Source organism: Jaculus jaculus, unplaced genomic scaffold (genome assembly GCF_020740685.1).
Source record: "Jaculus jaculus isolate mJacJac1 unplaced genomic scaffold, mJacJac1.mat.Y.cur u25, whole genome shotgun sequence".
NCBI classification, from domain to species: Eukaryota; Metazoa; Chordata; class Mammalia; order Rodentia; family Dipodidae; genus Jaculus; species Jaculus jaculus.
Genome location: NW_025423515.1, coordinates 1,798,747 through 1,820,423, shown reverse-complemented (window position 1 = coordinate 1,820,423; position 21,677 = coordinate 1,798,747). Strand labels below are relative to the sequence as shown.

Below are 21,677 nucleotides of genomic sequence, written 5' to 3'. Positions count from 1 at the left end.
TGGAAGGTCCTCAAGGCAACCCTTTATTTCCTCCATCAAATTTTAGAATAACATATCTGTTAATTGACCCACCATTGTCCTACATTAAGATTTTGAATCAAAATAAGATTGTTATGTCCAGCGGGGAAGTGAAATGCACTGAGCTGCAAGAGAGGGGTTTTGGATGGACACACAGGACAGGGCAAAGAAAGCATCTGACTGTGGGGGTGACCTCATCTCCCCAGTGGTCCTGGGGACAGGAGGTGGATGCGGACACGCTGGCAACACAGACAAGTTCAACACCATTGGTGAAAGAAGATTTGGTTTCTGAGTCACAATAAGAGATGTGAACCCTTCTTCTGCCCTTCAGTCCCACAAGGCAGCTGTGTGACATAGAGAACAAGAGTCAGGAACATTCTCAGTACAGCTGCATGTAGACGACACCCCCACAACCCACCTCTCCTTCACAGGTCCAGACTCCGAGAGTCCTGTGACACAGTTCTGTCCCTTCTGCCCCTTTTCTAATTCCGGCCCTTGGGGTGTCACCTTTTCAAGCTGTGAGAGACACGTCAGAGCTCTTGGCACTGTCCCTGTCTGGGGGAGAAGAAATACCAAGACACTTTGAGAGCCCCGAGAAGAAGAGACTCAAAGAGAATTGTGGGGTGTATGACCTCCCCACGTGTTCTGTGGGCACCCTCCCACAGGGGTCACCCCACTCGCCACACTTACTCGGAGCCTGAGCATAGTTTCCTCCTTTTCCACCTGTGAGAGGAAAATCTGTGAGAAACAGTGACGTGTGTGCCCCAGAAATGTGCTATGACAGTGAGGACAGACCCAGGAAGGGTCACGAGATGTACTCCGTGACCTCTGGAAAGAAGATCCCACGTCCCCAGTCGTCAGGTGATAAATCTGTCCTTCATTTTCCATGTTCTTTAGAGCGACAGCACCCTGGACCAGGCTGAGCACGTGTGAGTGGACACTGCTTCCCCTCAGGGACCCAGGGCACACTTGCAAATGGGCTCAAAGAGTAGACAGGGAGCCTGACCCGGCCTACCTGATTTCCTCCTCCTCCTCACAATAACCGCAGCTCCAGTGCCCAAGAGAACCACAAGGACAGTGACCACTGCTATGATGAGGATGGGGGACTGAGGTGGTTCTGGGAAGACAAAGGAGGATGAGGACCCTCACTCCCAACTCTCAGCCCTGACCCCGCTCCCTTCCCCAGGGTTCCTGTCCCCCCCCCCTTCCCAGCCCCATCCTCACCCCATCTCACGGTGAGTGGCTCAGGCAGCCCTTCATGCTGCACGTGGCATGTGTATTTCTGCTCCTCTCCAGAAGGCACCACCACAGCAGCCCACTTCTGGAAGCTTCCATCCCCTGAAGGCCTGGTCTCCACAAGCTCCATGTCCTGGGTCAGGTCCTCTCCCTCCCGCTCCCAGGTCAGGGTGATCTCCTCAGGGTAGAAGTACCGAGCCCAGCACCTCAGGGTGACACCCCCTTCAGGTCTGGGGTGGTGAGTCACCTGTGACTTTGGGGGATCTGGGGGAAAGAGGTGGAAAATTTAAACATTTTCCATTCATCTGAAGAACCCCAGCAGTACTTGTAGGACAGTTCTGGGAAAGGACTGGAGAATTGAACAGGGCTGGGGAGAGGACAGAACATGGAAAGAGGGATAATGACGCTGTGTGGAAAGTTCAAGAGACAGGTCAGGGTGGGATATTCCAACTCTCCCCTCAGGAAAACGGAGTGGAGAAGGGATAGCATCACTGTGGGCAGACACGAAGACATGCTGGTGGTGGGCAGAGACCCCGCCTTACAGGGGTCCTGGCCCCCTGTGGGTGCATGGAAGGGGACTCCTGGTTGGTGATTTCAGAGATCTTCCACCCCGATAGACCCTGGAGTATCCTGAGAGCAGGGTGATCCTCCAGAGTCACTCAGACGAGGATCAGGACGCCCTGGACCACCCTTGCCTCCTGATTGCAGACAGGCAGCTCAGCATGTCAGGCCAAAAGGAGGAGCAGCCCCATGGTTCCTCTCACCTGTGCGCAGCAGAGTCTCGTTCCCGTTCTGCAGGTATCTGTGGAGCCACTCCACGCACGTGCCCTCCAGGTAGGCCCTCCAGCTCTCTGCCACCTCAGCCTGCTCCCACTTGCGCAGGGTGATCTGAGCCGCCATGTCGGCCGCGGTCCAGGAGCGCAGGTCCTCGTTCAGGGAGATGTAATCGCGGCCATCATAGGCGTGCTGATTGTACCCGCGGAGCAGGCGTCCATCAGGACCCACAGAACAACCGTGCATCACCTGGATGGTGTGAGAGCCTGACCCGCCCCGGCCGTCAGCCCCGCCCGCTCCGGCCCGCCCCTCGCCCTCCACCCCGGGGCTCCCCGTGAAGCGAAAGTGAAACCCCGCCTCGCCCCGCGGTCCCGATCGTCCCGCGGACCCTCGGCCCGGGCCGCTCACCGCCGTCGCTCTGGTTGTAGTATCCCAGCGCGGTCCGCAGGTTCACCCGCAAAGTCTGCTCATCGCTCTGGGCAATCCTTGATTGACTGTCCCAGTAGTCGGCCCCCACCTGCCGCATCCACGGCGCCCTCGGCTCCATCCTCCGCGTCCCCGCGTCGCTGTCGAAGCGCACGAACTGCGTGTCGTCCACGTAGCCGACGGAGATGAACCGCGGCTCCCCGCGGCCGGGCCGGGACACGGCGGTGTCGAAGTAGCGCAGCGAGTGGGCGCCTGGAGAGACGGGCGCTGAGACCCCGCGGACTTCCGCGGACCCCGGCCAGGGGCCGGACGGGAGGGGCGAGGCCGCCCGGCGGGGACCCCCAGGGCGGGTCTGCGCGAGGGCCGACGCGCCGCGTCCCCGGGCCTGCCTGTGTCCGCCTCTCCGTCCGCCCCTCACTCACCCGCCCAGGTCTGGCTCAGGCCCGCGGCGGCCGCGAGCAGCAGAAGCAGTGTGTGGGACGACATCGCGCTCAGCCCCGACTGGAGACAGTGGGTCCCGCGCGGCCGCCTTTCCTCCTTTTTAACCCCGGGTGGGGCCGTGCATGGATTGGCCGCTCCCGAAAGCCGCTGGCCAATAGGAGCGAGCGTCCGCGTTCGCGTCATCAGTGTCCGGGCAGAAGGAGGCGAGCGGGTTGGCGGCTGCAGAAGTGAAAGTCCAGGAGACGCGGAATCCCCAGGCTGCGCTTCCCCACCGCGGACCCTCCCCGTCCCGACCCGGGACTGTCCCCCTGTCCTCCAGACCCGCGGCCTGGAAACGTCGAGGGGGGAGGTCTTACCACCACAAGTTGTTGTTCTTTTCCGAAATAGACTTGTAGGAATTGTCTGTGCAGATGGCCCAATGGTTAGAGGGACTTGTTGCAAAATAGATTTACGTATATTAGTTTTATAGAACATTCAAAAAGCGATAATTTCAAAATTCAAGATAGGGCCGGGCGTAGTAGCACATACCTTTAATCTGAGCAGAACAGAGACAGAGGTAGGAGGATCGCTGTGAATGCAAGACCACCCTGAGACTACATAGGGAATTCCAGGTCACCCTGTGCTACAGTGAGACCCTACCTTGTGAAAAACTAAAAATAAATAAATAATAATATTTAAGATAGGACTGTCCATGTATTATTTTCTATGGTTGCATCAGCCGATATCTCAAATTGCCTGGATTTGACATTTTCTTTGTCTTTCCCCCACAGTGACATGGATTCAGAGACCCTGATGGAAACTCTCTCCTGACAAACGACCATCCCATGGAGAACAGGAGAGGATAGAGGGATGCTCAGAGACAATGACCTGAGCCTTGGAAGGTGTGATAGAGATATTACAGATTTAATAGCTTGTTTATTTATTTATTATTTATTTAAGAGAGAAAGAGCCAGATAGAAAGAGAGAGAATTGGCATGCCAGGTTCTCTGGGCACTGCAAAGGAATTCCACATGCATATGCCACCTTGTGCATTTTGCCTTATCTGCCTTAACTGCCTTTGGCCTTTCCAGCAAGCACCTTAACTGCTAAGCCTTGTGCATTTGATTTATGTGGGTACTGAGCAAAGGAACCTGGGTCCTTTGCCTTTGTAGGCATGCGCCTTAACTGTCATCTCTCCTGACCCATCGCTCACCTTTTGATCAAATTAAATAATGATGGGAAGGTTTTTGTAGTTCTTGCTCTTTTCAAACCAATTGCAACGGTTACATTCATTCACGTCTCCCTGACTCTGTTATTGTGTCTCTTGCCTTGGAAATTATGTTTAGACTTGAGGAGGAAAATAGTATTATTTTATATTTCAGTCCACTTTGTGTGATAATTCCACAAGCTCCAAATCACTGCTGATAAGGATTGTTGTGAGTATGCTGTGGTTGGCCAGTTCTGTCTTATGGTGCAATTTATGAATGAGAAAACCAACACATTGTTATGTGCTCATCTGCTCTAATTTCATTTTTTTCTACAAACAACTGTTCCATCACTTACCCACTAAGATTGCTGTGTTAATTTTCTCATTGTTAAAATTCTTTATACATTCTGAATACATGTCCCTTTCCCAATGTAGGTGTTCAAATAGTTATATCATTTTTCTTTTTATTACATCAACAATATTCCTGAAAATTATCAATTATCTAAAGTTCTCTCCCTCTTCTGTTTTCATTTTATTTATTTATTTATTTTTATTTTTGAGGTATGGTCTTTCTCTATCCAAGGCTGACCTGGAATTCACTATGTAGTCTCAGTCCAGCTTTAAGCTCACGACAATACTCTTACCTCTACCTCTGGGATCGAAGGAGTGCATCACCATGCCCAGCTTCTCTCTTTCCTTTCTTTCCCTCCATTATTCATCATTTGGGGTCTACGTGGACAGATTTTCATGCTATATATTCTTCGAATTGTTTCTTAGTTTTGTTCATACATATAATAATGGCTTTCTATACTTTGATATTGAGTTAATTCTTAAAAATATTTTATTTACAAACATAAACTTATATAATAAGTTATAAGTAGTAATAGCTCTGCAAACAGAAAGATAGAGATAGAGAGAGAGAGAGAGAGAGAGACCAAGAGAGAGGGAGAAACAGAGAGAGAGAGAGAATATGTGTGTGCCAGAGCCTCCAGGTGCTGAAAACGATCTTGGGAGACATGCGCCACTTTGTCTATTTGGCTTAATTGGGTAGCAGGGAATTGAACTCCAGTGATTAGGCTTTGCAGTCATGCGCCTTAACTGTTGAGCCATCTCTTTCACCCCAAGGTTTCCTGTTTCTAACCACTTTACAGGAATTTACACTGAAATTATTAATTGATGGATAGTATTGTCTGTCTATGCAATAACAAGGGAGTGAGAAGTCATTCTTTGAAATTTTACAGCACAAGCAATGACAAGCTCTTCACTATCTCTGTACACGTGTTTATTGTGAACAACAATAACAAAAAAGTTTAATCTTTTTTATTCACTTTGAGGTAGAATTTCACTCTAGTCTGGACTGACCTGGATCTCACTCTGCAGTCCAGGCTGGCCTTGAACTCATGACAGTCCTCTTTCTTCAAAGTCCCCAAATACTCATGTCATAGATGTGAGTCATCATCAAGACCACCTTTCCCCTCACATTCTTACAGCAATGTGTACCAATAAAGCAGTGTGTTTTGTGTGAGAATATCAAGCAATTGTATATAATTTTATTGTTTTAAGTTTTTAAAAATATTTTATTTCTTTATTGCAGGGGGCAGATAGAGAGAGACAGAATGGTTGTGCCAGGGCCTCTAGCCACGACAAACCAATTCCAGACACATGTGCCACCTTGTGCCTCTAGCGTACATGGGTACTGGGGAACTGAACATGTGTCCTTATGTTTGGAAGGAAAGTGTCTTAATCACGAACCCAACTCTCTAGCCAAAGAAACATTTTGTTGTTGTTGTTGTTGTTGAAATGTGATTTCACGGTAGCCTAGGCTGACCTGAAAGTCATGAACATCTTTGTGCCACACCTTCCCAGAGACTGAGATTATGAAGTAAGTTATCATAACTGGTTCCAATGGAAATATATGCATATTTATGTATGATAACATGACAGTGCGTACCACGGGGAACATGCTTTTATCTGTAGGATCAAAAGATTCTGGAAAACCTGAATTCCAATTTTCCTGTGGGAAAACAAGCAAAATGTTGACCCTGAAAACAGTCATCAGAAATGGGTCACACCCCCAATGTGGTTTGTTGTTTTATATATACATTTTTTTACTTTATTTATTAGAAAGAGAGAGAAGGGGGGGAGAGAGAGAGAGAAAGTCAAGGATAACGGGTGCTCCAGAGCCTCTAGCCACTGCAAGCAAACTCCAGACGAATGAAACACTATGTGCTTGTGGCTTATGTGGATTCTGGGGAGTCAAATCTAATCTGGGTCCTTAGGCTTTGCACACAAGCCCTCTAACTGATAAGCCATTGCTCCAACCATCCTGGATTTTATTTACTCATTTATTTTATTTTGCTTATTAATTATTTTTTCATTAACAACTTCCATGATTATAAAAAATACCCCATGGTAATAACCTCCCTCCCCACACTTACCCTTTGAAACTCCATTCTGCATCATACTCCCTCCCCATCTCAATCAGCCTCTCTTTTACTTTTGATGTCATGATCTTTTCCTCTTGCAGGTAGTGTCAGGCACTGTGAGGCCATGGATATCCAGGACATTTAGTGTCTGGAGGGAGCATGTTGTATGGAGTCCTGCCCTTCCTTTGGCTCTTACATTCTTTCCGCCACCTCTTCCACATTACACCCTGAGCCTTGGAAGGTGTGATAGAGATATTGCAGTACTGAGCACTGCGGTCATTTCTTTCCATCACCATGATACCTTCTGAGTCATCCCAAGGTCACTGCCATCTGAAAAGAGAAGATTCTCTACCCAAAGTGAGAGTAGCATTAAGATAAGGGTATGAACATTAGGAGAAGTGCTTACTCGGTAGTTTGGTGAGCATAGTATATACATTTAGCCAGACAACAGCAAACATTGCACCCCTAGGGCTCATCACTACCCCTGTTTTAAGTTTCCAGTATCAAGGAGGTATTCCCTCCCATGGAGTCCAATTGAATGGCAGTTGGTTTCCACCATGACAGACGTGCCACTATTGCACCCGTTGGCTCATTTGGCCTGGCTGGCCAAATATAAGGCTTGCAGTGTCCACTGCTGAGTATGTTCACTGGTGGTATCTCTCTCTCACATTGAACTGCATTTAGAATGGCTTCTTCCAGCTTTAAGTCAGCTGGTCTACATGGAGGAGGCTATCAGCTCAGATCCACAGGATTTCTCAGTGGTCTTGCAGCCCAAGTATGTGGAGTCCCAATGTGGTTTGTTTGTTGTGTTCTGTGACCTTTTACTAAAACTTGGCTGCAACAGGACGTCCTCAGACAATTTCTCCAAAGGCATGTTACTTTATCAAACATAAGGAGCAAACAAGGTGCATTAACGCATCTTTGATTGCTTGTGGGGACTCTCACTTCACCGCGCTAACTAATTTCTCCACAGTCTATGCTTCTACCTGTGCTTTCCTCTTTACAAAATAATTTTTATTTATTTTTTTTTATTTTTCAAGGAGAGAGAGAGAGTGGTGGAGGGAGAAAATAGGTGCACCAGGGCTTCTAGCCACTGCAAACACATGCACCACCTAGTGCTTCTGGATTTCGTGGGCACTGAGAAATCAAACCCATCTCCTAAGCTCCACTTTACAAAATAATTGTCAGCAGACTCACTATCTATAAGGCATCACTTAGAAGTTGAGAGCACCAATATTTGTTGAACAATTGCTGTTTACACAAAACATTTGAAAGAAGTGAGCATGAATTCATGTGACCCAGTCTACCTGCTGATCACTGCTGCTATTTACTCAAATTCCTTTAATCAAACTGGGATACTTATTTTCCTGTGCAGTTACACATATTTCCTTTTCAAAGTAGAGTCACACTCTAGCCCAGGCTGGCCCAGAATTTACTCTGTAGTCTCAGGCTGGCCTCAAACTCATGGAAGTCTGCTTACCTCTGCCTCTCCAGTGCTGGGATTCAAGTGTGACGCCACTCATGCCTGGTCATTTTCATTGTTTTTGTATTTGTTTTTCTTTTTGTTTGCCTTTTTGGTTTCTCTCTGTGTGTGTTTCTCTCTCTGTCTCTCCCTGTCTCTCTCTCTCTCTCTCTTTCTGTATTATTGACAACTTCTGTACTTACAGACAACATACTATGGTATTTCCCTCCCCTCCGCCAATTCCCCCTTCATAACTCTGTTCTCCATCATATCCCCTCCCTCTCTCTATTAGACTCTCTTTTAATTTGATGTCTTCATCTTTTTCTCCCTTTATGAGGGTCTTGTGTGGGTATTGCAAGGCATTCAAGGTCTTGGATAACAAGGCCAAGTTCTGTCCGGACAGTTGTATGTAAGGAGTGGTACCCTTCCTTTGGCTCTTACATTCTTTCTGCCACCTCTTCCTATGGACCCTGAGCCTTGGAGTGTGTGAGATGTTTCAGTGCTGGTCACTTCTCCGTCTTTTCTTCTCAGCAATATGTTGCCTTTGGGTCAACCCAATGGTCATCACCATCTGAGAAGAGAAGCTTCTCTAACCAGAAGTTAGAGTTGCATTACTATATGAGTATGAACATTAACTGTAGTGCTTTCAGGGCAATTTGGTGAGAGTAATATATGCATTTATCCAGGCAAGAGCAGGCTTTATACTCCTAAGGCTCATGACCTGCCCTGTCACAGGCTTTTGATTAGTTTTTCAGTACCAGGCATGTATTCCCTCCCATAGAGTGGGCCTTCCATCCAATTAGAGAGCAGTTGGTTTCCTCCAGAGCAGACCTGCCATGATTGCACTCGTTCAGTCATTTGGCCTGTCTGGCCAAACTTCAGGTTTTCAGTATCCCCTGTTTTCACCACTGATGACTTCTGTCTCCCATGAGACTGCATACAGTGCAGCTGTTTCCAGCTTCCAGTTTGCTGGGAGACAGGGAGAAGATTTTCTGCTCAGTAACAGCTTGATTTCTCAGTGACTCTGCTGCTCGGGCATGTGAATTTATTGTATTTTTTTAGAAAAAAAAAACAATTATTTATTTAAGTGTGAGAGAGAGACAGAGACAGAGAGAGGGAGAGAGAGAATGGGCATGCCAGTCCCTGCAAACAAACTCCAGACACATGCGCCCCTTGTGTATCTGGCTTACATAGGTCCTGGAGAATTGAACTTAGGTCCCTTGGTTTCACAGGCAAATGCATTAACCACTAAGCAATCTTTCCAGCCCCATTTTTTTTTTTTATTGTTTTAGGGTCAATGTGCAAGTAAGAATTTTAGAGGACTCAGGGCATGTGGACATTAATGAGGAACTATTAAACTAATCTGCTAATGTCAAAATGGCTTTAATATCTGTCCTGCCATCATCCTCAGATGTGTTTGACTTGTTCCGCAACATGGCTCCGCCAGTGTGACCTCATTGTTTCCCATCACACTGGTGGTTGCTGACTTATCAGGTTTCATTGAAAATTTCTCAGTTACTAATGATGGGCTCATTTGTGATAGATTTATCTTCAGTGTCAATGTGTCTGATCATGCAGATGAATACACAGCATTTCCAAATTAAAGGAAGATTGTTATGCATGACTCATCATGGTGCTTATATACCCACCTCAGAAACCATTAAAAAAAAAACATCAGAAGCAATTTACATAATTACATGCAAAAGCGTCTCAGGTTTAAGTAAGAAGTGTTATCTTTGGCAGGGTGTGGTAGTGCATGCCTTTAATCCCAGCACTTAGGAGGCAGAGGTAGGAGGATTGCCCTGAGTTCAAGGCCAGCCTGAGACTACATAGTGAATTCTAGGCCAGACTAGGCTAGAGTGAGACCTTACTTTAGAAAACCAAGAATAAACGTTCATATATATCTCCATCCATACATCTTTGGAGCTATTTTAATTTTGAAATTTAAAAACTCAACAAATTCTCAATATGGAAACTTAATCATTTAACAAGTAACAGAGAGACAACTTGCTAGGCACTGTGACAAAAAGAAAGGCCTTGCTGACAGGAAGACTCCATGTATGAAATGCTCCAACTTGGGAAAATACAAATTAATTTGAAAGAGAGGAGGCAGTTTCAACTCAAAATGCTGTAAAAGGGCTGGAGAGATGACTCAGCAGTTAAGATGGTTGCCTGCAAAGCCAAAGGACCCTGGTTCAATTCCCCACTTTACATATAAGCTACAAAGCTGGTGCATGCATCCAGAATTCATTTGTAGCAGGGGAAGGCCCTAAAACACCCACTCTCTCCTCTCTCAAATAAATAAAATAATATTTTTAATCCTTTAGAAAATGTTTCTTACAGGAAACCACAGTGCTGAGACGTGTTTTCCCAGCTCCAGCTACCAATGCATACAGACAGCACAAGAGCTGAGGTACCAAGAGCATGAGGATAAATCATGAAACACCACCAGAGTTTGTTTTTGATTTTGAGGTAGTGTCTGGCTCTAGCCCAGACTGAACTGGAATTCACTATTAACCCTCCTACCACTGCCTTCCATGTGCTGGGATTAAAGGTGTGGGCCACCAAGTCCAGATTTCATTTCCTGTTTTTAATAAATATTTTATTTGTTATTTTTATGCAAGCAGAGAGAGAAGATTGGAGGGAAATGGGCAGGCCAGGGCACCTAGCCAGTACAAACAAACTCCGCCTTGTTCATCTAGCTTTCCATGGCTATGGGGAATCAAACTCAGGTCATCAGGCTCTGCCATCCAGTGCCTTTAACCAGTCCCTGGTACCAGAATTTGACAGCAACAAACATGTAGCTCTGGATTTGCAGGAACTCAGTGAGTCACACATGGTCACGGAGGCTCACACGAAGTTCCAGACTGTCACAGAGCAAGCTTGTGCAAAAGGTCCCAACGCTTCCACAGACACCTGGAAAGGCCATGTACATGAAGCAGGATCAACAAATTGTTAGATGAATGGGAGTCCTTGGATGTTAGAAATGCTAGGACCGTGGGACATCAGTCTAGAAAATCTACTTGCATGGGTGGGGCATTCCTATGACAGGCTGCAAATGCTCCGTGTCTGACCTGGTGAGGTCCAGCCACACCATCTTTTGCTTATTTATTTATTTTTATTCTTTTGAGGTAGGGTCTCACTCTAGCCCAGGCTGACCTGGAATTCTCTCTGTAGTCTCAGGTTGGCCTCAAACTCATGGTGATCCTCCTACCTCTGCCTCCTGAGTGCTGGGATTAAAGGTATGCATCACCACATCTGACTAAATGTTGGAATTTATACATATTTATATTAAACAAACTCACCAAGTGGCTCATGCATCTGTAGCTTACTGCTAGTGGTAAAAGGATCTAGTGTGCAATACTCTCTCTCTCTTTTTGAGGTAGGCTATTACTGTGGCCCACACAGACCTAAAATTCACTATGTAGTCTCAGGGTGGCCTTGAACGCGTGGCATTCCTCCTACCTCTGCCTCTTAAGTGCTGGGATTAAAGTCATGCACCACCACACCCATCTCTCTCTCTGTTTTATAGGTATATAAAATATTTGAGGGGAATAAAAAGAAGAAAATCCTCAATTCTCTCTCTCTCTCTCTTTTCCTATATTTTATTTTTATTCATTTATTTATTTTTGAGGTAGGCTCTCACTTACAGACTGCCGTGGAATTCATTAAGTAGTCTCAGATTGATCTCCAACTCACATTGACCCTCCTACCACTGACTTCTGAGTGCTAGGATTAAAGGCATGCCTCACCAAGCCCAGCTGGGATTCATTTTTGAAAATTGTTTCTTTATTTATTGGAGACAGAGGGAGAGAGAATGGGTGCACCACGGCCTTTAGCCACTGCAAATGAACTCCAAATGCATGTGCCACAATGTGCATCTGGCTAATGTGGGACCTGGAGAATGAAACCTTGGTCCTTAGGCTTCTCAGGCAAGAGCCTTAACTGCTAAGCCATCTCTCCAGCCCTGGGATTCATTTTCTATTGCACTGAATCATGGTCCAAATATCCTCTGGGTGACCCCATGTCATGGCTCCAAGATGGAAATTTGCACTGGGACACCATGTTGTAGTTACATCCTTTTGTAAGTGAGGAGTGGGGAGAGGTCCACATGTTCTGCTGTTCGTCTGTCTTGGAGACAAAACCAAGTTACAGAAATCCTACAGGCAAGGCTCATTCCCCTGGCAGTGGCCTGATCCCCTTCTGAAGGAAAAAGTGACCACCTCCCCAACACTCCTAAAAAGAAGACACGATTTCTGATCACCCAGACCAGCTTTTTCCCCCTCCCAGAATTCCTCTGACTGACCAAGAACCCTCCACGCTGACCCCTCCCCAGGGACCTCCTGCAGGACGGATGCCTCTTCATGCTGCTCCTTCCTGTCTGAGGGCCAGGGTCCTCTTCCCTTTTCCCTCTCTGGACTCAAATCTAGAGAGATATGGGAAGGTTTACTGATACCTCTGACAGCATGTCACAATTTTGGAGTACATAACCTAGAAAAGCATGATGCTGGGCTGGACCAACTGTAACCCCCCACTAGAAAGAAGGAAGTAATAGAGAAAGACATCCAGAGCAGGAGTGGCTGCTATAGGATGTGTAACCAGGTTAGGCTAACATGTCATGATGTCCCCAACAGTGACCCTTAACTGGGGACTAGGAGGACCCCTAGGATAAGTGGATGAGGAAACATTTGTTTAGTGTGTGACAGAAGCATTAAAAACAAATCTAAACCTGGTATGGTGGCACACACCTTTAATCCCAACACTTGGGAGGCAGAGGTAGGAGAACCACCATGAGTCTGAGACCAACCTGAGACTACATAGTGAATTTTGGGTCAGACTGGCTTAGAGCAAGACCCTGAATGAAAAACAAACAAACAAAACAAAAAGAAATCTAAGATCAAACCCACCCAATGGTGTCCAGGTAGCAGCTGTCTCTCAGGGACAAAATGCCCTGGTGCTTCCCTCCAGAGGCAACAGGATATGTACATTGGGATAAACATGAAATGAACACATAATGTGAGAAAATACTCTAGTGCTCCGGGAACTGACTGTTTGCAGCTTTTGTTTAGATTCAGGCAGAAAGCTATGGGGAATCTGAGCATAAGTCAGATCACAAGTTCACATCAGATCAGATCAGGAGCTGTTTATATTTATCAGGAAACCATCGGAGAAGCTGTGAGTTTCCTGCCTTCAAGAAGCTCCACCCAAGGTGCACAGTCTTCCATGTCCCCCGTTTTAGCCTGTGCAGAGGTTAACCCTTTGTCAATTAGCTTGATCTCCAGAACAGGAGACCATGAGTAACACACTACATGCCAACAGAGACTTCAGTGGGTGACATCCTCCTAAAGGACACCTTCCCAACCCTTTGGTTTCCCAGACTTGCTTAGAAAAGTGGAAATGCTAGTGGCCAGGCCAGGCAAGACATTGGAAGATGTAGTCCAAGTGGCTGCTAAGATCTATTATAATGGGGACCAGGAGGATCAGAGCAGCCTGATGAGCCATGGGAACTTCTGTTGGCTGTGAGGATGGAAGCCCCCAGGTCAAAGCCAGGATGAGAGCTTGTTTCTCTTGTAGAAAGGAATGACATTTCAGATGTCCTCAGAGAAAAAGTCTGCCCTAGGACCATGTCCTATATGAGCAGAGATCACGGGAGGAGTCGGTGTCCCCAGACACTGGGCAAGCAGGTCAGCTGAAGAACTGTGATATCTTCTGGCCCTGCCCTACAAGCTCTGCTATGCCAGCCCAATTGGGGAGCCCTGGGCAATGATGACCAAAGGAGAGCAAAACATATGTCTCCTAATTGCCAGGAGAGCAATTTTAGGCTTCCCTTTTCTCTCCTGGGCCCTAATCTAATTATATAAGACCATCTTCCCAGGAAATGTCAGACCATCCCCCGGAGTATGACTTTACCAAACCTCAAGCCTGTTCCTGGAGAAACCTTCACTTCAGCTATCCCTGTCTCACAGTCCAGAGACACCAGATCCCTCTTAGGGAGAGATCTGCCTTCAAATGCAAATAAAGCAAATCCAACTATATCTTTGCCCTGGTGGAAAAGAGACAGGGGGAATCAAAGATTCCTTCCCAAGGACAAATTTACACGAAAGGCCCCAATCACCCTCCTGAACAGCACCAGTACTTCCTCATGCCTGAGGCCAGGAAGGGGGTCATTCCTATAGTTAGGAAATTGAAAGAAAAACAAAGCCTATTGATTAAATTCTCTGCTCCACATTACACCCATGTTGGGTGCTCCCAAGGTACTGACAAATGGTTATTCCCAAATCTTAGTTGAGATTCAGTGGGTTCAGGGTGGTGTGGCTAAAGTCAGTACAAGATCTTTGATTAATGAGGTAGTAGTTCCCTTAACCACGTGGTTCCATGTCTATATACTCTTGTAACTCAGTTCCCCTCTCCCACAACGCATTATTCTGTGCAGGCTCTCAAAGTCACCAAGAAGACCACGCTGTCTATGGTGCCACCACAGCACCATGAGCCCTGGGAAGTGATGGTCATGTGGCACTGATACTCGCCAATAAGACCAACCCTCCACACACACTTGAAGGAAACCACAGTGTGAGGAAAAGAAATTCTAATCCTTCCTTCTCAAGGCAAAGCAGAGAGAAGACTTACAAGTCTGTGAAGAGACATTCCCACTGTGCTGGTATGCGGGGAGCTGCTGTGCAGGCTGTGAGGCTCAGAGCTCAGGGTTTGAGGGGACTATCCCTGGGGACTGCTGGGGGACAAGGAACTTGGCATGTTCTCACTTACCTGCATTTTGTGATGTTTGGAATTTAGAAAACCATGGAGACTATTTCCTTTTGGAGACATAGTGTTCTGTATGTATGTGTTTTTGGGTATTTGAGGTAGGGTCTTATTCTAGTCCAGGCTGGCCTCACACTCACAGCCATCCTCCTACCTCTGCCTCCCAAAAGCTGGGATTAAAGGTGTGTACCACCATGCTGGGACCCACAGTATTTATTAAAGCCAAACAGGGTAGTACTGTCCTCATCATAGAGAAGAGAGGGAGAGGGCCCTGAGTTGCGTAGGAAGAGGAACACGTCATTTTGAAGGTCTACTCGGCAAACAACAGGGGTGGAGAAAGCCAGTATTCTGCACTGGGGGGAGTCTGGCCCATGATGCATGTGCAGTCACTTTAACATGGAGATGGTAGAACGTGTGTGGTCTGTGTTTAAGTTCTGTGTCCTTACTGTCTCTTATCTTCTCTGACCCCCATCTGAAGGGGTTCTGTTGGTTTGGGCTCTCCCGTTTGCCTTCCATGTGTATGTCAGTGTGCATTACTCAGAGGCCTCTGTCCCAGATACATTAAAGTAGATTTTCTCCATCTTCCCTTCTTTGGCTTGGGCTTCCCTCTTTGCATTCCCTCTAATCCTAGCTCGGCCTAAAATGAACCTAATAATTCATAATTTACACCTCTATGAGTCTGTGTTTTCAATTCTTTGCTAACTTGAATGAGGACCTAAAATTAGGGTCCACTGACCTGGGAACTCATGCATGCTTATGGAATTTAATTATTCCCTGACCCAACGTTCTGCATCACTGACATGTCTGTCCCTGCCCATGTGCTGTGTGGTGGCATGCATGCCTGTGGTGATGGGGCTTACATCAGGCATGCTATGGGCAGCAAGACATGGCAACAAGGCTGATCTCTCGGGAGGAAGAGTGTCTATAGAACTCTAAAAGTGGCTGTCTTCCTCAAAGTGGCATACCCCTGTGAAGAGTGGGGTCCTCTCGGTGAGGATGGGGATATCCTGAAAATGGCTGAAGGTTCAAAGGAAGTGTTGAAATCCATGCATGTGGAAGAAAATGATTAATAGTGTGACCAGGCTGCAATAGAGGGGCTTGGGCTATAGTTATGGGTGATAAGGGATGCAGCAGAAGCTGAGATGGCTGCCCTGACCAAACTTGTGTGAGTAAAAGAGGAGTTACAATGAGAAAGGACATGGGGAATGTGCTCTGCATTAGCCTCTGATTTGGCAGATAAACTGGATAAAAGAAAATGTGGTCGAGATGATGGCTTAACGCCTTGCTAGTGCACGACGCAACTGCCAAGCCAGGTAAGGTGGTGGAAGGGACACCTCAGCTCTATGGGTGCGTGGTGCATGACTGGTACAGGCAGGAGCACCACCCAGGAATGGGCGGCTGCAGCAGAGCAAATGGACACAGATCCCTGTGGACAGAGGGAGGAGAAGGAAATGGCAGCCAGTTGTCAAATTGAGAACAGTTTTTATGGCGAGAACTCGTGAACTTGCCCAAGACAAATTCTACTGGGAGTTGAACTGTGTTCTGAGCCTTGACTTTATGGATGGCCTAGTGGGAAACCAAGAACTGCCAAGTACTGGGCTGGCCACTGTGGGGACAACAGATGTGGAAGGAGACACATAACAGAGTCCTACAGCAGTCGGAGCCCCTGGTGGCTCTCCACATGGCAGTCCAGGGCCCCCTGAGCCCTCTGGAAACCAGGAGGCAAAAGGATGCCCTTACAAAGTATAGGTCTAAGCTGGGCATGGTGGTTACACCCTTAATCCCAGCACTTGGTATGCAAAGTGAGTTTGTGAGTTTGAGGCCACCCTGAGACTACATAATGAGTTCCAGGACAGCCTGGGCTACAGCAAGGCCCCACCTTGGAAAATTAAACAGTAAAGTACAGGTCATTAACTGCCGTCAGGTGCCACTCAAAGCTGCTCACTGGGTTCATGTAGAGACAGTCACAGTGGAGCCAACATGGGTGGTAAATAACTAAAGTGATTTGCATTTTGCTAAAATAGTCTCATGCTGCATGCTGTCTAGTACATGAGGCCTGTTCTCAGTTACGAAGGGGAGAGGTGGATGCTGAGATGGAACAGGTACATCAGTCAACGTGCCCTGCGGCAGAATGGCAGATAGACTATAAAGGGCCTAAACCTACCACTGCGGGGTACATATATGTCCTGACCTGTGTGGACCCTGCCACAGGACTCGTACAAGCCTTTTCCTGCAAAGGAGCCACAGGTGGGGCCACCATCGGGGTGAAGTAGGAGGCTCTCTGCTGGCCTGTGGCTTCTGTGTGTCCATAGAGTGAGTTTCAAGGCAGCCTGGGCTAGAGTGACACACCATACAGACAAACAAAAAGGCAAATAAATCGTGAAGACAAATCAACACTAATAACGTATACAAATTAACATGAATATCTAGGGCCCCCAGAAATGGAGCAGGAGGTGGATAGCCAGAGAAAAGGTGTCTATCCTTTATTGTCTCCTACCTCAGGTATCCTAGACCAAAGACCCATGTCCATGAGGGGAAATGACTTTTACTCCAGAGAAGACCAACATTGGATTGAAAGAGTGTCCAGAGGGCTGCATCTGGAACATCAGTGGAAGAAACATTTGACTCAAAGTGTCCTCTCTCTTTTGAGTTATTCTATATCACTAAACCATCCTTAACATAATAAATGTAAAGCCAGATGTACAAAGTGGCCCATGTGTCTGGACTTCGTTTGCATTGGCAAGAGGCCCTAGTGCACACATACACTCTCCTTCTCTTTCTGTCTGATAAATATAATGAAAAGATCAAAGAAAATACTATGTGTACTTCAAGGGTCTGAGTGGTTTTTCAAAGCTCACCTCTTAAACAAAGTCTAAGCTGGGCCTGTGGCTCCATCTGTAATCCCAGCACTGTGCAGACTGAGGCAGGAGGATCACATGAGCTCAATTCAGCTTGGGTAGAGACCCACATTTCTTTCTTTTCAAGTCCTTGGTTTCGTTTTTATTTTGTATTGTTTTGCCTTTAAACAATTTTGTTGCTTTATAATTTTTTTCTTTTCCTTTTCTTTTTATTGACAACTTCATTGATTGTAAACAAAATCCCATGGCAATCCCTCCCTCCCCCACTTTCCCCTTTGAAACTCCACTCTCCATCATATCCCCTCCCCCTCTCAATCAGTCTCTCTTTTATTTTGATCTTTTCCTCCTATTGATGGTCTTGTGTAGGTAGAGTCAGGCACTGTGAGATCATGAGTATCCAGTCCATTTTGTGTCTGGAGAAGCACATTGTAAGGAGTCCTACCCTTCCTTCGGCTCTTACATTGTTTCTGCCGCCTCTCTGGCAATGAACCCTGAGCCTTGGAAGGGGTCATAGACATATTTCAGTGCTGAGCACTCCTCTGTCACTTCTCGGCACCATGATGCCTTCTGAGTCACCTCATGGTCACCGCCATCTGAAAAGAGCACCAAAAGTGAGAGTGGCTTTAATTTATAGGTATGAACATTAAGAGAAGTGCTGACTGGGCAGTTTGGTGGGCATAGTATATACACTGAGCCAGACAGCAGCAGACCTCATACCCCAAGCACTCATGACTACCCCTGTTGTAGGTTTTCAGTATCAGGGATGTATTCCCTCCCATGGAGCAGGGCCTTCAATCAAATTAGAGGGCAGTTGGTTTCCCCCATAACAGACATGCCACTATTCACTACCCATTGGCTCATTTGGCCTGGCTGGCCAAATATAAGGCTTGTAGTGAGACACACATTTTCTTTGCCTCTGGTCCTCCAGACAGCAGCTGTAGGGTGTGAAGGACCAGCGCAGCCTGGAGGAGGAAAGTTCTATACCCCGCAGTGGTTAGTCCTAGGGTTAGGAATGTGAGGGTTGGGTTTTGGGTTTCAATTACACCTATGGTTAGGGTTATTGTCAGGGTTAGGGTTAGGGTACAGGATCAGGTTTAAGTTAGGCTGAAAGTGAGCGTTAGGGTTAGGAGTTTCAATTGGGTCTTTGTTTACGGTTATTATTAGGGTTAGGCCTAGGGTTAAGGTTTCCATTAGGGTTAGGGTTAGGCTTATTGTTAGGGTTAGGATGAGGCCTAGGGTTAAGTTAGTGTTTCAATTAGGCCCAGTTCAGGTGGGGGTTACAGTAATGTTTTTTGTTAGGGTTGTTAAGGTTAGAGCTAAGGTTCAGGTACTTAGGGTTAGGGCTGGGGTTAGGGTTGTTAGTGTTGGGTTTAAGGTTATGGTTTTTAGGGTTAGATTAGTGTTAAGGTTAGAATTGTTGGTTTTAAAGTTAGAATTGTTAAATCTAGGGTTGGTACTAGGCTTGTTAGGGTTAGGATTATTAGTTTAAGGCTAAGTTTAGGGTTAGGGTTTGAGTTATGTTCATGATATTCCTGGACAGCAGCAGCATTCACAGAAACGCTGGGAAACTTCATACCTGGTGACAACAGACACCAGGTCAGCCCAAAGCCGAGATTTTCTGTTCCAGCTGCTATGGCGACATCCACAGAAGTTTTTTAATTACTTATTATTTATTTTATTTTTTAGTTATTTACTATTTATTTTTACCTCATTCATTCATTTTATTATTTATTTATAGTTATTTGGTTTTTTAGCAGGTTCCCACAGTGAATCTGTTCATTGTTCTGGGCGATCCTCGTGTTCCTGTCCCAGTAGTCTGCCCCTCCTGCCGCGTGGACGGGCTCCGCAGCTCCATCCTCGGCGTCCCCGCGGGACACAGCGGTGAGGAAGTAGCAGAGTGGGCGCCTGGGGAGGACGGGCACTCCAGGGGCGGGGCGGGACCACCCGGCGGTGACCCCCAGGGAGGGTCTGCGCGAGCGCCGACGCGCGGCGTCTTCGGGCCCTGTGCCATGTTGGTGCCTCCGTTCACCCCGCATTCACCCGCCCAGGACTTGCTCAGGCCCGAGGCGGCCACGAGCACCAGGAGCAGCGGGCGGGGCGACGTCGCTCCGTGCTGCACTCGGGGACCTCTGCGTTCCGGCGCGTCAGCAGTCCTTTATTACTACTGACCAATGAGCGCGAGCGGAGGGGCCGCGTCATCAGTGTCCCGGCAGAAGGAGCAGCGGGCGGGGCGACGTCGCTCCGTGCTGCACTCGGGGACCTCTGCGTTCCGGCGCGTTGCAGTCCTTCATTACTCCTGACCAATGAGAGCGAGCGGCGGTGCCGCGTCATCAGTGTCCGGGCAGAACTAGCCGGGCGAGGCGACGTCGCTCCGTACTGCACTCGGGGACCTCTGCGTTCTGGCGCGTTGCAGTCCTTTATTACTACTGACCAATGAGAGCGAGCGGAGGAGACGCGTCATCAGTGTCCCGGCAGAAGGAGCCGAGTGGGGTTGGTGGCTGGAGAAGTGAAAGATGGGGAGTCCTTGATGCTGGGCTTCCCCACTGCGGACCCTCCCCACCCTACCCGGGACTGTGTCCCCCAGTCCTCCAGACCCGCGGCCTCGTCCCGCGTGGAGGGGGCCGTTAGCAGCCCAAGTTTTCCTTTTATATTTTGAAAAAAAGCCTTGTGGGAATTGGGTCTGTGGAGATGGCTCCGCGGTTAGAGAGACTTGATTACAAGATAACCTTTACTACAAATTTCCTATAACATTAAAAACACGGTAATTTCAAAATAACCTGTCCGCTAAATTTATTCTAAAATTCCAGACAGCATTGCCCATCTATTTTTTCTTTATGTTTCCAAACAGCCTATGTCTCAAATTGCCTGGATTTGACTCTTTTTGTGTGTCTTTTCCCCACAGTGACGTGGGTTCAGAGACCCTGGTGGAAACTCTCTTCTGTGCAGGTAAACACGGGCCGGAAGGTCAAACTCCAGCTCTGCTGTGCTTGGGACCATGACCAGTCACCAGCACTGAGACGCGCGATATCGTCAGGACAAATGACCAATCCATGGAGAACAGGACACGAGACAGGGACGCTCAGGGACAGTGACTGTCAACCCTCATCCAAGCTGGCTTCCCCCTGGGGTGTGGACAGTTGTGAGCCACCTCTCAGGAGGACTCTTACTTTCGCTCCTGGCTATATAATGTCTCTGTGTTTCCTTTCTTTTTAAAAAACAATATTTTTATTTATTTGCAAGCAGAGAGAGACACACAGAGAATGAGAATAGGCAAGCCAGGGTATCTAGCCACTGAAATGTACTCGAGACGCAAGCACCCCTTTTATGAATCTTAATTTTTTGGGTACTGGGGAAGCAAACCTGGGTCGTTAGGTTTTAGCTAACGGCACAGCTGCTGCTGGTGGCAGTGGTCACCTGTGTCACTTGTATGAGAACCCAGCTCCATGGAGACCTCCTGTGGTGAAGAGAACAGTGACCTGCTGTCTGTGGGAGGCATTTTTACATTAGCTCCTCCTCGTGCTTAGCACTTTTTTCATGTTGCATGGTAAATTCGTCCAGACTGAAGTTTCACTCCTGCTGGGAGGAGGGAGGCTCAGGACACTCAGGAGGTCAAGTCAGGGGATGCTGTAACTTACAAGGTCGCAGGAGCACTCCCCAAGGTGATAGGATTAGTAAAGGACTTCTGAGGGTTGGACTGACAGTGCTGGGTAGCAATTTTCTCTGAACTGAACATCCCCTCCTGGAGGAGGATGGAGAAGCAGGAGTTCAGCCAGCCTGGCAGAGCTGAAACTTAGAAGGTGGCCAGCTGCCTCCCTAAGGTTGTGTACAGGAAAACCACTGCTGGGGAGGCTCTCCCAGGAGCCGAGCTGTCTGCAGGTGCTGCAGTGAGCTCCAGAGAGGCAAATTCCAGGAGTCCTCACCTGTGTTGGGTGTGCTTTTTGGTGATATGGCTGCCTTTGAGTCACCCAAGGAACCCCTCACCCTGCTCTGTGAGTAAACCCAATAAACTCATTGGATTCAGGTTTTGGTGCAATTGTATGTTGTTCTGATGCCTGTTCCCTGCCTAGAGGAAAAAGACACTGTTCTTGTTT

General features: G+C 47.5%; 1 protein-coding gene across 2 annotated transcripts; it reads right to left on the bottom strand.

Moving 5' to 3' along the window:
- Nucleotides 1–2,969, bottom strand: LOC123457540 (saoe class I histocompatibility antigen, A alpha chain-like). Of its 2 annotated transcripts, none has more exons than XR_006635034.1 (8): nucleotides 2,877–2,969; nucleotides 2,437–2,706; nucleotides 2,019–2,294; nucleotides 1,243–1,518; nucleotides 1,034–1,135; nucleotides 709–741; nucleotides 437–573; nucleotides 1–362 (listed from the first exon to the last, which is right to left on the bottom strand). XR_006635034.1 is itself a non-coding variant. In XM_045141421.1 (8 exons), exons 1-7 carry the CDS (start codon nucleotides 2,938–2,940, stop codon nucleotides 530–532), a joined length of 1,065 nt encoding a protein of 354 aa, XP_044997356.1. In that variant the 5' UTR covers nucleotides 2,941–2,969; the 3' UTR covers nucleotides 1–362; nucleotides 526–529. The 2 variants fall into 2 exon arrangements, 1 of the variants encoding a protein (XP_044997356.1); XM_045141421.1 differs by having other exon boundaries at nucleotides 526–573.
- Between the last annotated feature and the right edge of the window lie 18,708 nt (nucleotides 2,970–21,677).

What these genes read in the sequence shown, in the direction of transcription:
- LOC123457540 (XM_045141421.1), bottom strand. Translation starts at nt 2,940, where the DNA reads ATGTCGTCCCACACACTGCTTCTGCTGCTCGCGGCCGCCGCGGGCCTG. An exon ending in CTACAACCAGAGCGACGGCG is followed by an intron (nt 2,295 to 2,436) that starts GTGAGCGGCCCG and finishes GGGGCGGGTCAG; the next exon opens with GCTCTCACACCATCCAGGTG. An exon ending in CGAGACTCTGCTGCGCACAG is followed by an intron (nt 1,519 to 2,018) that starts GTGAGAGGAACC and finishes TCTTTCCCCCAG; the next exon opens with ATCCCCCAAAGTCACAGGTG.